Below are 13,978 nucleotides of genomic sequence, written 5' to 3' on the forward strand. Positions count from 1 at the left end.
TGTCCCTGGCCCTTGCCTGGTGTGGAGCTCCTGCTGGAATGAAAACTACATCTCCTAGAAACTGTACAATAGCCCAGCCTTGAACTCCATACTCTTGATGAAGGCGTTTTCTTAGCGATCGGTCCAAGTACCAACTCTGATCATGAATGGGATCGTGATCTACAGGGTTTTCTTGACCTTGTTCTTCCGCAACCTGGAAAGTCACAAGACGACAGGTATTATAACATAGCAGCCTCACTGGACCATCAAGATGTATCTGTGGTATTCCATACGCACGCATGCCAGACAGAGTGACTTGCACCACGTGTTCAGGTATGAGAGTTACACAATGAAAGGTTTGGATTCTTATTCAGTCCTTAGTTTGCCAAGGCTTCATCATTTCTCAGTCCCTCTGGCTTCACCGACGCATCGCAAACGTGGATATAGGAAATGCAAGTAAACCCAATTTATAGATACAGAAGGATTAAGTGACTCACGTGTGTTCACAGTGGGAACCACTCTCATATATGGGATCAATACCCTTACACTGCTACAGCCTGTAACTGGAGGAGACTACTGAGTGTACAATCAGCAGGTGTCTGCCCTGAGGCCAGCGCTCGTCAGCGTGCTCACTGACCAAAACAGAGGATGCTAACTAGATTTTCAGGAGATAGGAGGCGGGGAGGCACAGCAAGCACTTTAGAAGAGAAATGTGAGGGCTATGGGTAGAGAATTTCTGCAAAAAGTTCCAGTATAAATCCAATTTGCTGTGGCAATCATCTACATCCAGGACTGTAGCTCAAAAACTCATCTGAGAGGAGATAAACAGCTTGGTTCTACTCTAAGACAGGCTGCTGAAAGCCTCACACCTGCAGGCAAGTATGCTACAAGGGACCAAGAAGAGGTGTGATACACAGATGTCAAAACTCAAAATGCCAATGCTTATCAAATTCAGTATGTTTTATCAAGTATAAGAGTTGTTCTTTGTTAATACTACACAAATCTGCTGTAGCTTCTTTAAGTTTCCGCCCAAGACAGTAGTCAGGCTGACAAGGCCAACAGTTGTTCAGTTCATCCCATTTACCCTTTTAAAGATCAACATATTAGCTCTTTCCACTTTTAGAGCACCAAAGAAGTTCCAGAATTAAGACCACCAAGAAATCTGGACCATTTGTGGCGAATTTAAATACTGAAACAAGCCCTTTTGGATGTAGTATCACATCTCCACTAAACCTTTAACTCCCACGAAAACATCACCCGAAATACCTCATGCTTTTCCCTTAATCCAAACCTCATAAAGGTATGGGGAAAAAAAAAAAGGTAGGAAAAGGGAGAGAACAAGGAAGAACTTTATGCACCACATATTGCTCTGACATTTCCCAAGAACATCTCACGAGCATGCTCTTAAGAAGGATCTAGTTTAAGATTAAACTGTGTTTTTGCTTAAATCTAAACTGGCTATTTTTTTCTTCATTACATAACGTCATTACTTGTGCTATAAGAAGCGTGGGCAAAAGCAGTGTATCTACATACAGGACAACTTCAAGCCTCGACTCGCTACCCTCCTCAGATCCTACAAGATTCACAGCACACAAGAAGTTTTGTCTTGGGTACATTTGTTTCCAGAACAACTGGGATAGAAAGGAGGAGAAAAGTCCAAGGATACATATTTGCAAGCCTACACAGACAGAAGATGAGTTTTTAAGATATAACGGCTTACCTTTTTAAGGAATTCCCGGATCTTCTCTGTATCTTTAGCAGCATAAATGTGCCACAGAGCTCCAGGTTTTTCTCGACTTTCAGTAAAACGCTTAATTGTCAATTCATCAGAATCACCATCTTGTATGGTTTTTAGCACTTCTGTTGAGAGTAAACACGAGCAGTTACACTAAAGGACCTTCCCTCCAACCACAGAAACCTCCAACCCCCCCAGAACACAAGAAAGATTTTACCTTCTTCTTGATCAGCCTGGCCTTTGGGGATACCCACATAAACCATAACATTAGCCGCATCAGACACATCTAAATGGAGGTTTGTTGTGCCGTATTTTCTATCCTCTGGTGTTATTAAGCCTGAAAAAAAGAAAAAAGCAGGTACATTAGTAAGACAAAAAGAAACCTTACGCCACTCTCAGCAGCACTATCTGAAAAGACCAGAGAGCTTTTACTTTTATCAGCAAGTCATTCCAGTACAGCAACACACTTTATATCTAGGACCTTGCCCCATCTTGTGTGTGTCTTCCCAAGTGATCAGTTTACAGGCAGACACATCAAGCTGACACATGGATCCGTATCTATACCTAGCCTGTATGATATATAAAAGTCACATTTAAGTCCTGCTAGAAGAGGGTTTCTATAGCAGTGTAGAATAAAGCATTCACAGAAACAGAAGTCTCTTTTTCACTCTAAAAGGCAGCTGCTACAGTATTTACTAGCCATGATCTCTTCACTGGCCATGATCATGCTTAGTTTTTAAATGCCTTTTGAGTGACAGCAGATGAACTAGCCATGGAAAGAAGTGCTCAAGAAGAGATTAAAAACTAAATGATACAGCCCAAAAAGGAGAAGTAACAAAATTGATACAGCCAGAAATAGCAAGCCAACAAATACATGTGGCCATCTGTAGGAAAGAGAGGCTGTGTATACACATGCAGAGCAAGTTGATTGGAAGACTGGGAATAAATATTACTGGCTTGAAACCACCTCTTCAAAAAACATTTAAGAAAATCATATAATGCTGTGGACATCACTAATACCTATAAGTGAGCCAAAATTACATTTTCAGATCAGTGGGATTAATCAAATTGTCTACAACAGCAAGGATTCATTTAATTTACAGTAAATTTTAATTTGAATGTGTGGTCAACGTGACCTTTAGAGTGAAGAATTCCTTACCGTACGCATTGTACATCTTAGGGCCCAAATCTGGTCGTACAAAATAGTTGGGAAGTCGAGAGGCAAGGTTGAGCTTGCCGCCCCTCCTAGTGTATTCTGGCAATGGAATATTTTTCATCAAATCATCAAACCTAAAGTAATACAGCACAATTTAATGTTAGGAACTGATTTAAAAAGCAGACTAAAATAGACTGCAACAAAAGCTTTCTCCAGTTAAGAAACTGTGCTCCTTCCCACAGGGGGTTTACTGGACACCATGAAAAGGAACAAAACAAGCAAGACACAGGAATAGAGCAGATAAACAAACTTAACTGCTCTGGAATAATGAGGTGTGTAATCACCTCAACTAATATCAAATAGAGTAAGTCAGAATACTTAAAAACATTTGGCAAAAAAATAAGCTTCAACTGAACTTTAGATTTCAAAATAACTCAGGCTTTTAGGAAGCTTCCAGAGATTAACCAATCATTAGCAATTTTAGGTACTCACTTTACTTGGCAATAAATACAATGAACGACATAAAAATTTATCATAAAACTTGTTTAGCATTTTCAGCTATGTCAGGCATCTGTGAGAAACAAAGTGGTTCACTTGTGACCAACTGCTTCTCAAAGCTGAAGCAAGTGTCAGAATGTAACAGTGTTCCTTTATTCCATTATTTTGGGGGTGTACCATGCAAATGACGAACAGTTTCTTTGTAAATTCATACCGAGAAGGCATCATATCTCTGAAATCTTCTCCTGGAGGCCAGTCTTTAAGCTTCAACACCATTGGCTCTCCTTCTTCTGTTCTCAGGCGACCTATTGTCAAATATTAACAAGTCTTAGATCTTAATAGTTGTACAACTCAGAATCCAAAGAATCAAGACAAAGAAATCCTTATCTTAGTTTAAAATCATGTTCATTCCACAACTATTTATGTAGAACCAAAGACATACAAGTTCACCTGACACCACAGCCGGGTATTACTGCCGTGAGAAACGTGTTACGACAGGAGATTTCAGACTAGGCAAGTAGCCTTTACCAGCTCCCCTGCCCAAGCACTTCCTACAATTTAGCTCAGGCGACTGTTTTGTGTTTGAGGCTAGGGCAGCTGATGATAAAGCCAAATCTTTTCAAAGATCAAGTAACAGAAAAGAAAGGTGTAAGTAAGCCTTCCAGCTCCCACTCGTCTTGCCCCAAGTACCAAATTCCATAAGTTTACATCACACAAACAGATGAAGTAGAACTCCACGTGCCATGGCAAGTACTGATTCTCCTGGAAAAAGTTTGTTTTCACCCAGAAGTGAAAACAATGCCAAATCTCATGCTCACCTCCCCTAAACCCATTTGTGTACAAAATAACTTCAGTTCCTTAGGAACAAAAGGCACCTGCAAGTTAAAACAGCAGAACCCAATTACCTTGTGAGCACACTCTTTGATGTTTCACTCAGCTGCGGGGAAAAAAGCTGACAGGTGAATCTACTTGCTAGGAAGATCCCCAACTTTCTCAGAATGCTCCCCCAAAAGACTAAAGGCAGCCAAACATACTGCTGCAGGAGAGTCCTCCATGGGACCGACAGTTTCTATCCAGTCCACCATCCCGCAAGCATACATGGTGAGAATACAGTGCAGACACACTGTCCAGGATGAAGAAAAGGCCTGGTACATCTTTTACGCTGCTTAAGGATGACAAATCTGTGCTAGGGCAAAATGTACTGCTGCTGAATATTTTACCTATTGGAACAAAAATTCACACTACTTACTTGAAATATCTTCAAATCCATCCCAGAAATCCCCTACGGTAGCTCCAGTGATGATTTCATTGGTCCTGCAGTTAACCAGATCTACTTCCTGTTGGCCAAATTCCTTCCTAAAGGACTCCGGTCTCCAGAGGTCTGCATTTAATTTGTGATGCACTCCTGACACCATTACAGGCTATGAAGAAGAATAATATATTCTGAAGAATTATTAAGCACTAAAAATCCTAATTCCAAACAGAATAGGGTAATGCATAAAACATACTGAACATTTGAACACGGGCACTTTAGGAACACTGTATTTTCCAAAATAAATGCTCAGCCTGCCTTACCAGAATTATGCCATGCATTTGATCATTCTTTAATTCAAGCTATGAGGCAGCTTTGTATACAGAGCCATAAATTCAGCAGCGTGTTTAGAAACTGATTTCAAATAGTAAAATATACATCCTTTTATCTAAGGATCTAACAGTGTTCATGTAGTATATTTTATGAAGGTTTAGCATTGCTTATCATTGCAGTAAGTTTGTACCTGCACTTCAATTAAAGGGCAAAGCACGTGAACTGAAAACGGAAAAAGCAGAAGAACTTAAATACCTGTCCCTGCTTCCAGCACTCCCTGAAGACATTCCAATTACTTTCATTATTGGGATCTTGAAGACATAGCAAGCGGTTATCACATAACCAGTAGTGAGGCGTATCAAAGCCCATTATCGTAGGCTTTATAGTCAATCCTTGAGGTTTCTTAGGCAAGGATTCTGTAATGGTTCTATTTTGCACCAGGGAAGCAAAAATGTCATCAAGGATTTTGGGTGTACTCTTGAGTCCACTGTCTGTCTGAATTTTAAAAAAAAAAAAAAAAGAGAGAGAGAGAGAGAGAGAGAGAGAGAGAAAGAAGAACAAAAGAAGAAGTTGGTGCACTTCTCAGTTGCCTTGTCCTGCAGACTTTAAAGATATTTGCCACTTTCAAAATTTTTCACTTGAGCTCACATCGTGCAGAGAAACAAAAATCTGTAGAAATTTGCTGTCTAGAAACTCACCATCATTAAATGCCATTTCTGACACTTTGTCTACAGCATTCTGGCATAAGAAGTTCTGCTCCGATTTACATTTCAGCAACACTGCAGAAAACCATGAAATGCAGCACGGAACAGGACTTTCTTTAAATCAAAGAACAGAAATGCAGTTTCACCAAGGAATTCTCAAGGCCAACATTTCACCCCACCATTTTGAAGTCATATCTGTAAGAGCAAACAAAGCCCAGGAACATCTGAAGTGAACCAGTCTGCAAACGAGGTATGAAAAACATAGTCACCCACCACAGAATGTTTTCCCCTCCATCTGTAAGTTCCCTGATGCTTCTTTTTTGAGTCTAATGGACATGCAAATTAATGCACCTGCCAGACACTAGCCTAAGTAAATTCATCTGCTTTATCACTTGGTTCCCAACCCCTCACCAAGCAAGACTTGCTGATAGTACCACTAAACTACTACTCTAGAAAGCACTGACTGGAGCACTGCAACATAGACACCGAATTAAGTCTTTTTTCCCAAATGAAGACAGAATTTTACCTACTGTGAGAAACATCTGTGGTAGTTGTTCACAGGTTTAGAACAGTAGTCTAAGCCTGGTATCAACTCAAACCTGTAAAACAAAATTTTTCATATACCTTTCCTCCAGAAGAGTTCAACAGATTCCGCAAGAAACCCGTGTTATTGTTGCTCACAGGTGTTAATATTGCACTGTTGAATGTCTGCAGGGCTGCAGCAGGCTTAGCTAAACTAGGGAGTGTCTGAAGAGGTTTATTTTCATTCTTTGAAATAGGTATGAGGAGTTTCTCTGAAATGAAGAAAAGAACACACCTGAGAATGAAGCAAGGATTAACTCTCTGAACCATGAGAAGTATGTGCTTTGGATTTACATGCTTCGGATTTTTTTTTTAAGACAACAAGATACTCCTATATGCATACATGTATGTATGTATATCTCTCTCTCTCTGCTCTCAATACATGCAGATGAAATACTCCTTTCACTTAACTTTCTTCAATACTCCGAAGTTTTTAAAATCACACATTTTAAAATAAATACATTCTCAAACTGAATTTTCAAGAATACTTGCATCAACGGGACGTTAATCCAGTTTTCAAAAAAGAATATCATAACCCTGCCAGGTTTCACTCCAAGTCATTGCCATGGACCAGCTTTGCAGTACAGGCACTGAACGCCCATCCCAGCAGGCAGATTATATCATTCTCAACGCAAGATATTGCTGGGTTTGATCTATATTCTTCTGACAAACAGCTAGAAAGGGTTTACTCTTCACTGGTTCTGCACATACCTTTGTTTTCTTTATTCACGTTTCCACTTGTTAGGTTTGATAGCCAACTTAATGAAGGAGAAGTATTTACTGAAGCAGTTTGTTTACTTCCAGCTGCTGATTTTAGAGGAGGATCGTGTGTAGTGACTTGTGGGCTCAGGACAAAACTATTATGTTGAAGGCTGGACCTCTCTCCAGGTACCAAGTTCTGAAAAAACGAAGTGAGAACTCGATTAGACACAAACGCTCTACTCAAGAAGGAGAAGCAAGCCCTTCCAAGTTCAATTTCATTCTTTTACCCAAAAATGGTTTGGCCCTTCAAAAAAAATCTGATCTCCACACGAGGTCAGCATTGCATCTCAGTATTGGCCAGAGATGAAGATCCAGCAGGAATCGGGATCTCCCGACTTTAAGAGCAGGCAACAGAGTCCATCACCCCTCAAGACAAGCACAGAAAGCCGAGTTTCCCAGATGCATTTTCTGGGACTGCTTTGGGAACCAAATGCAATTTTAATAGCTGTGCTCTCATAATTCTAGTGATGTTTCAGATCAGGGCCAAGCTAGAGGTCTAGTTCAGTAGATTAAAACAAATACATAGGGCTCCTAAATTTTTGTCTTAAGAAGGTGGCAAAAGTCCGCCCACGTGCCAGGTCTAAAATACAGCTGCATATGAATGCAGCATCGGCCTGGCCAGCACAACCGAAGCACAGTACATCTCCTATGCAGTTGATTTATCTACTTGTTTGGAGATTCTAGATAACAGGCTAACTAGAACTACTGCTTTAGCCTAGGATTCCTGCATGACTGGCTAAATTTTTCCTCTATGCTCGAAGACTTTCCAATAGAAAAATTATTCTGCATCTACCTATTGCTAGGTTCTTTATTTCATCTCTTAATGATGACTGATGCTTGGTAAGGACTCCAAACACAATATAAAATGCCTCAAACTTTAATAAGCTTATCCTCACGCAACCAATGCAGTGACATAAAATGAAGTAATATTTACCTAATTTTACAGAAAGAGAGGTATAATAAATTTCAATGCAGCTGTTTGTCCAGGGTCACAGAGGAAATCTCAAGAAACAGAAGACTGAAGCTAGGTCAGTCATAGGCTAACTTTTGAATCATGTAACCATCTTCCTCGCTTTTAACACTTCACGATATTTTTTGTCTATGCTATTGATTATCAATACCAAAATCAAGTTCAGCCTGCTTCTTACACTTAAGATAACACATTTATTCTCAAAATAAGTTTACAAATAAGCATACAACAAAATTGAAACTACTTAATTCAACTGGTTTCTTGCAAGATGCTGCAAAACTAAGCCATTAATTTGTGCTCTATTTTCGAAAGCAAAAAAATACTACATCCATTTACAAATAAATGTATGGTGGGGCTTTGTTTGTTTGTAATATAATGAGCAGCAAACTTCCTACCATGATCCCTAGAGAAATCAGTGCTTCTCCATACTGCTCTAGCCCTCACAATTTTATTCATGTTTAGTTCTTTATGAATTCCAGTGCTCTTCCACCCTACTTACTCTTTTAGATGATGCAAGTATTACATCTCTAGGACCCAAGGGATAGCCTACACTTCACAACCATTCCCACTAGTCTGTTCTTAAGACTTTTAAGGGTTCTCTCAATCTAGTCCTATTTTTGCTCTAAAATATCCTCACTGAGCATTTTTCAAGGATAGGTCACTTACTGAGGCATCAGCGTGTCAAAGGGACACAATGATATTTTCCCTAAAACTTAAAAAAGAACTGATGAATACTGAATACAAATTTTGAACAAAACCCTCCATGGTGGGGTTATCAGTAGTGGGCATACCTACAAAGTCAATTACCACTGCCTTCAAACAGGGGTAGTAGACTGAGGCAAACCTATACCACACAGACATAGTGTAGACAGAAGCAGTACCTGTTTTGAATCCTCCTTTAGAGTTGGCTTTGATAATGCCTTGAACTGCTTATTTGCACAAGGACAATTTGCCTTTATTCCCCATTTTGTTCTTACAGAGTGAACAATATCACCAACATCATAGAGAGCTGAAGGAAAAGAGTCATTAGTGAGCTCACGTAATTAGAACATCCAACATTCAATAACCTTTCTTAAGAAATTGTGTATGCTATGCAGATAAACAATAGTAGACAAACACAGTTCATCATTAAACAGGAAGTTTTGCTACTTCTTTGTAAAGGTCAAACATAATAAAATAGTACTACATAGACAGGCTATTCCAGTCTTTGAACAATAAATACTAAGCCTTTATTACTTAAAAAAACCCCTTCACTCAGTACAATATCAACAACATACAAAAGACAGCAAAAGCCTACAGCATTTTTTTATGCCAATTGAATATTTAAAATACCTTTTCCAGGAATTATTTGTGTAGGCATTAGATTCTCTGGTTCATGTACCTGCCCCTTCACACATTTAAACCAGGAGAAAGTATCCGAGTCATCATCTATAAAACAAAAACATTAAATTGTTTTATTAGTGCATCTTACATCCTCCTCTGGAAAGCTACATATTTTACTATTATTGATATACCAAACCACAAGTCTACAACATGTTCTTTTTGTTGGGAAAGCTTATTGTCTTGCTGTTTAAGGTTGTTATTGACTTCCAAGTTCAAAATACAGGTTTTCTTTCCCCTCACCTTGCTTGTTTAAAGTAGCAATATACATTCTCACCTTCATGTAAGCTTTTTTTCTTCATCCGGTAACAATCCACACACACGCCAAAGCCGCACTTAGAGCAGACCCAATGAAGGTTGAAGATTGTGGTGTCACAGACATCACACATTTCTCGAACTCCACGAACTGCACGCTTCCAGGCTACCTGTCCTGTGGTAATTGACAGATTAGTCAAAGCATTAGTTTAAAAAAAAAAAAAAAAATCTGCATGTTAAATATAGCTACATTAAACCACTTTAGTGATACAAGACTCAGACTTGGTTTTGTGTTGGAACTCCAAAACAAAGCCTTTGCCGTTACAGATTCAGAAAAGTAGGTCCACAATAGAGTCTAAGCAATCAAGACCATTTCGCTTTCTCCTGTGCGGCACCAACTATGTCTCTTACTCCTGACGTGTATTTGCCCAAGTTAACATGCACACTACTGACATTCTCCTAAGTGGAAATTCCACAGGTACCCTAGAAAAAAATTAAGTTACTACTAGCGAGCTAAGCTTAACGTCTAGCTTGTCACAAGCCGATTGTCCTTGTTCTCTACTTAACAGCATAGTGGGCAAGTAGTTATCTTCCTTTTAGTATGCTTTCTATATGTTTATAGGTGTGTATCAGACCTTCTCAGAATGGTGAGTTGCTCTGCTCTAAAGAACTGACCACTGCTGTTCAGGTTTCTTGTGTACCCACTATATTCCACCTTTCCTTATGCCAAGTCACTTCTTCAGTTCACTCAAAACATCCCAAACATTGACAGTATCTTCCAAAAAATTACAGGCCCTTCCAGGGCTGCATTATGTACAGATAATTTTAGCCTGATCTTCATTTCATTATGTCGCCAGCTAGAAAACAAGACTAGACAAAAAGCACACACCTCCTACCTCCTTCCACACTTGTAACTTCTCTGAAACTTTTCTGCCCACAATGTTTATTAATTTCAAAAGCAAGTTATCAGAGACCATGTCCTAACGTATGCTAAAAAAACCACAACAGGATCCAAGACATCTGTTGCTTTTCTTCTGTATAATGCCCACTAACTATGGGCATTATAACGATGGAACAAAACTAGAATAGCTTGGCACAGTTTGTTCTTAAGGAGGAGGTAAAAATTGTTTGCCTACTTGCTTCAAAATTCTTCCAGGAAACAGAGGTCTAAATATCACCAGTTCCATTCTTCTCTGCCTTTTAAAAACATGCACTGTATTTACCATTTTCTAGCCAATCCTCCAATTTCCCCAAAACAGAATGAAGGGGTTTTTTTGTTATCTGTTGCATGTAATTTCATATTTCAGTTTTCTGATTTTGTCCTTTTCTACTCCTCCTATTCTTTTGTTTCCTCTCTGTAGTCTGACTCTGTCTCCTCTTTCTGTAGGTCTCCTTTTGGCACTTGGTGGCCAAGGAGCAACGTGACCTAACAAGCTGTTCTTTTTAGACTGGTCAATCTTTTACTACACCAGAATAATTTCACTTGTGCTTTTCTACTTATTCTTTAAGGAACTCTCTTTAAGGAAGCTCTCCCAAATAATTTTCTCCCTCACACTTGTTCGTCTTGTGGCTCTACCTACCGGAGTCCAATAATACACTGGTAAAAGAAAGATGGGCTGACCCTGAGACATATACTGTGGCATCCAAAAATATTCAAACATAAATGATCCCCTAAAAAGTAGTACTTTAATAAAATATTTTGACATTTTGGAAAAGGTCAGTTTGTCAGAGCCAGAATTTTTACGAAGAGGTATCATTTCAACTGAACTCTGCCAAGAAAAGTTTACTGTAACTTTAAATCGGGGTGGCAGGAGAATCTACCTTTTTCCTGTGCCAACTGAGTGAGCACTCTTTCACTGAACTGTGCAAAGAAGAATGAATATCTAAGCTGTAAATTACTTCTTTCCTACCCAGGGCATTAAAAATATCCTCCATTTTAATGAAATTGAATTCTCTTACTCTCACCAGCCAGGGCAATAAACAATCAAAGAGGAATTAATGACATTTTGCTCCTTTCAAACCAACTGTTTTTTTTAAGCAGAGGATGTTTCTGGTAGGTATGCATCCTCTGCCGTAAAGAGCCACCACACCTCCCCTTTGTTTCATGAATTCCACCCAAAATTTCATCCTTCTGAAAGTGTTTTTGTATTCCAGTCTGTACTTCTCACTCTGGCTATTGATACTTTGGCTCCACAGGCCTGAATACGTTCCAGTTCAAGCAAAGATCAGAGCTTGCAGATTCCAAGTAGTCCAGGGTAAGACCCCACAGCAAGCACTTCTGAAACATCTCAAGTCTTCCCTCCCCTTTTGAAGGGCATTCAAGCCTGTTCAGTTTTTTTCTTTTATTAAAACCTTGGAGTGACTGGTAAACTGATATGATCTTTATATAACATCAATAGTACCCAAATGCAGAAGACATTGGGTAGACAGTCTTCTAAACTGTACTGCATCTCTGTCATGTAGTTATAATCCCAAAAAACCCCATGGTTTTAAGAGTCATTCTACTCTGAGACTGTGCAAGATCACAACCTTCCCCATTTGTCTGCTCACGTTTGTTACAGAGAGGTTCTAATGTGGCCAAAAACCTGTGTTCGAGGATGCAAGGTTTGCCCTGTCTGCACTGCTGAAGCTCTACAGTCAGTTACCCCATCAATAGCACCTCTCTACTCTATTCCCAGTAGAGCTGTAATATAATCACTTGAAACAGTGCTACTGGAGGAAAAAGATTTCTTCACTGACTTGACAGGCAGCATTAGGTCCATTATGCAAGAACAACAAAATAGGACCAAAGCAATCTAACAGAATCTGTGTAGTCAAAATGAAAGCTTTATTTCATTTACATGCTGAGAATAGATTGTTGTCAGCTGCCTGCTGTTTTATTTAATTTTTTTTTTTTTTTTACACTGTGTTTCATAACAGAATTATACTCCCTGCAACAGGAAAAGTAATTTGATCAATTGAGAAGAGTCTTCTGACATAAAGGAGGTTAGAATTACTTTCCCCGTGCCTGTGGCCTGTGAGCAAAGAGCTGTTGACACTAGTTCACAATCGATCTTAACCATTACCTCCCTCTGAGAAGAGAGGGAAACACCGAAGTCTTATATGATGTTTCCAAATGCATGCAATATATTTTCACACAAGTCAGAAGCTTAAAGTTTCACATAAAGCTATTAAAATACAGATTATTTTAATACAAATTGATCTTACTGTGTGGTTCAATTGTAGACATAACTTCCTTTTCAGATATCACTAGCTGACAAAAGTGGTCTCCAATGTTGGCTAGGATGTACTTCGCTGTGTCGAGATCTAGACCCACAACATTTTTTGATAAAGGTAGCCACAAGCTAATAGCCTCAGGGTCATACTTATTCGGAGTTAAGAAACCTTCCTCACGCAGTACTCCATGCTTATTAAACTGCAACCTGTGGGAAGAGGGGGAAAAGGAGAAAACCCCATCATCTCAAATGTTTTATTAGTTTACATTCATTCCAGTGAGTTAATGCCTGAACTGTAAACATGTATACTGTATGTCAATAAGTTTAACACTTAATGGTTGCAAGAGACATGGGTAAACATACTTGTCATTAGCATTAAGCATGCTTAATATACTGCTTGTTTAAAAAAAAAAAAGAAGACTCAAAACACCTTTTTTTTTTGTAGTAAGGTAGATTTCCTAATTAAAGATTTTTTTATTCACACAAAACCAAACCAGGTTAACATAATTTTTAAATGCACTGGCATTAAGGATCACATCTAGGGGAGGTAACAGTAAAAATTTAATCTAGAACTATGTACAACTCACAAGAGACATTAGAGCACCGTAAAAATACAACATATTTCAGTAACAATTAATTTGGAAGTAGCTGCCAAAAAAATCCAGCAAAATTTGAGTAAGATATTCTTGAGTGATTCTGAGTAGGTGGAAAGAATGAGACCTGTATTGTTAGTAGTTTATTAAATAAAAAACATCAAGAGTTCTGCTCATGTTTTCAGGAACCTTTTTACTAAATGCTGTAGAGGGAAGTTGACTTCTGATGACAACGTGTGCTCACTATAGTGTTAAGTGTGGCAAGAAAACTGTGCTGGCAACTGATATCACCAGACAAACGCCATCTTCAGACTTTGCAGATTTCACATTCAATAAAAAGAGACAGTTCCATCAGGTTCAAGTTCTAAACTGAAGGATTCAACTGCTTTGAACTGCACTGCAAGTCTGGATTTTTACCCTGAGAAGATGAATTAGCATAGTCTGTTGTTATTCTGGTCTCACACGTTTTTCAACGTTTCAATTACTGTCAGATTATTCCAAGACTTACTATAGTAAAATCTCTAATCCGAGGTTAAATAACAGATTAGTAACACATCTTCATTT

General features: G+C 38.9%; 1 protein-coding gene across 5 annotated transcripts in view; it reads right to left on the reverse strand.

The window, feature by feature from the left end:
- Positions 1–13,978, reverse strand: part of KDM3A (lysine demethylase 3A) — a 36,645-nt gene that overhangs the window by 5,204 nt on the left and 17,463 nt on the right. For 4 of the 5 annotated variants that reach the window (XR_012673413.1, XM_075148451.1, XM_075148449.1 and 1 more), the window contains 13 exons: positions 12,814–13,028; positions 9,629–9,781; positions 9,304–9,399; positions 8,853–8,980; positions 6,951–7,137; positions 6,282–6,451; positions 5,209–5,448; positions 4,618–4,789; positions 3,583–3,673; positions 2,874–3,004; positions 1,932–2,051; positions 1,700–1,839; positions 17–193 (listed from right to left, as the gene is read on the reverse strand). Coding sequence is in view for 4 of the 5 variants with exons in the window: in XM_075148451.1 (XP_075004552.1) it covers positions 17–193; positions 1,700–1,839; positions 1,932–2,051; positions 2,874–3,004; positions 3,583–3,673; positions 4,618–4,789; positions 5,209–5,448; positions 6,282–6,451; positions 6,951–7,137; positions 8,853–8,980; positions 9,304–9,399; positions 9,629–9,781; positions 12,814–13,028 (2,020 nt within the window). In the remaining variant the exon portion in view is untranslated. The remainder of the gene's footprint in view (positions 1–16; positions 194–1,699; positions 1,840–1,931; positions 2,052–2,873; positions 3,005–3,582; positions 3,674–4,617; positions 4,790–5,208; positions 5,449–6,281; positions 6,452–6,950; positions 7,138–8,852; positions 8,981–9,303; positions 9,400–9,628; positions 9,782–12,813; positions 13,029–13,978) is intronic. The other variant, XM_075148452.1, reaches the window with a different exon arrangement.

The sequence above is a fragment of the Calonectris borealis genome, chromosome 4, assembly GCF_964195595.1.
Source record: "Calonectris borealis chromosome 4, bCalBor7.hap1.2, whole genome shotgun sequence".
Classification (NCBI taxonomy): Eukaryota; Metazoa; Chordata; class Aves; order Procellariiformes; family Procellariidae; genus Calonectris; species Calonectris borealis.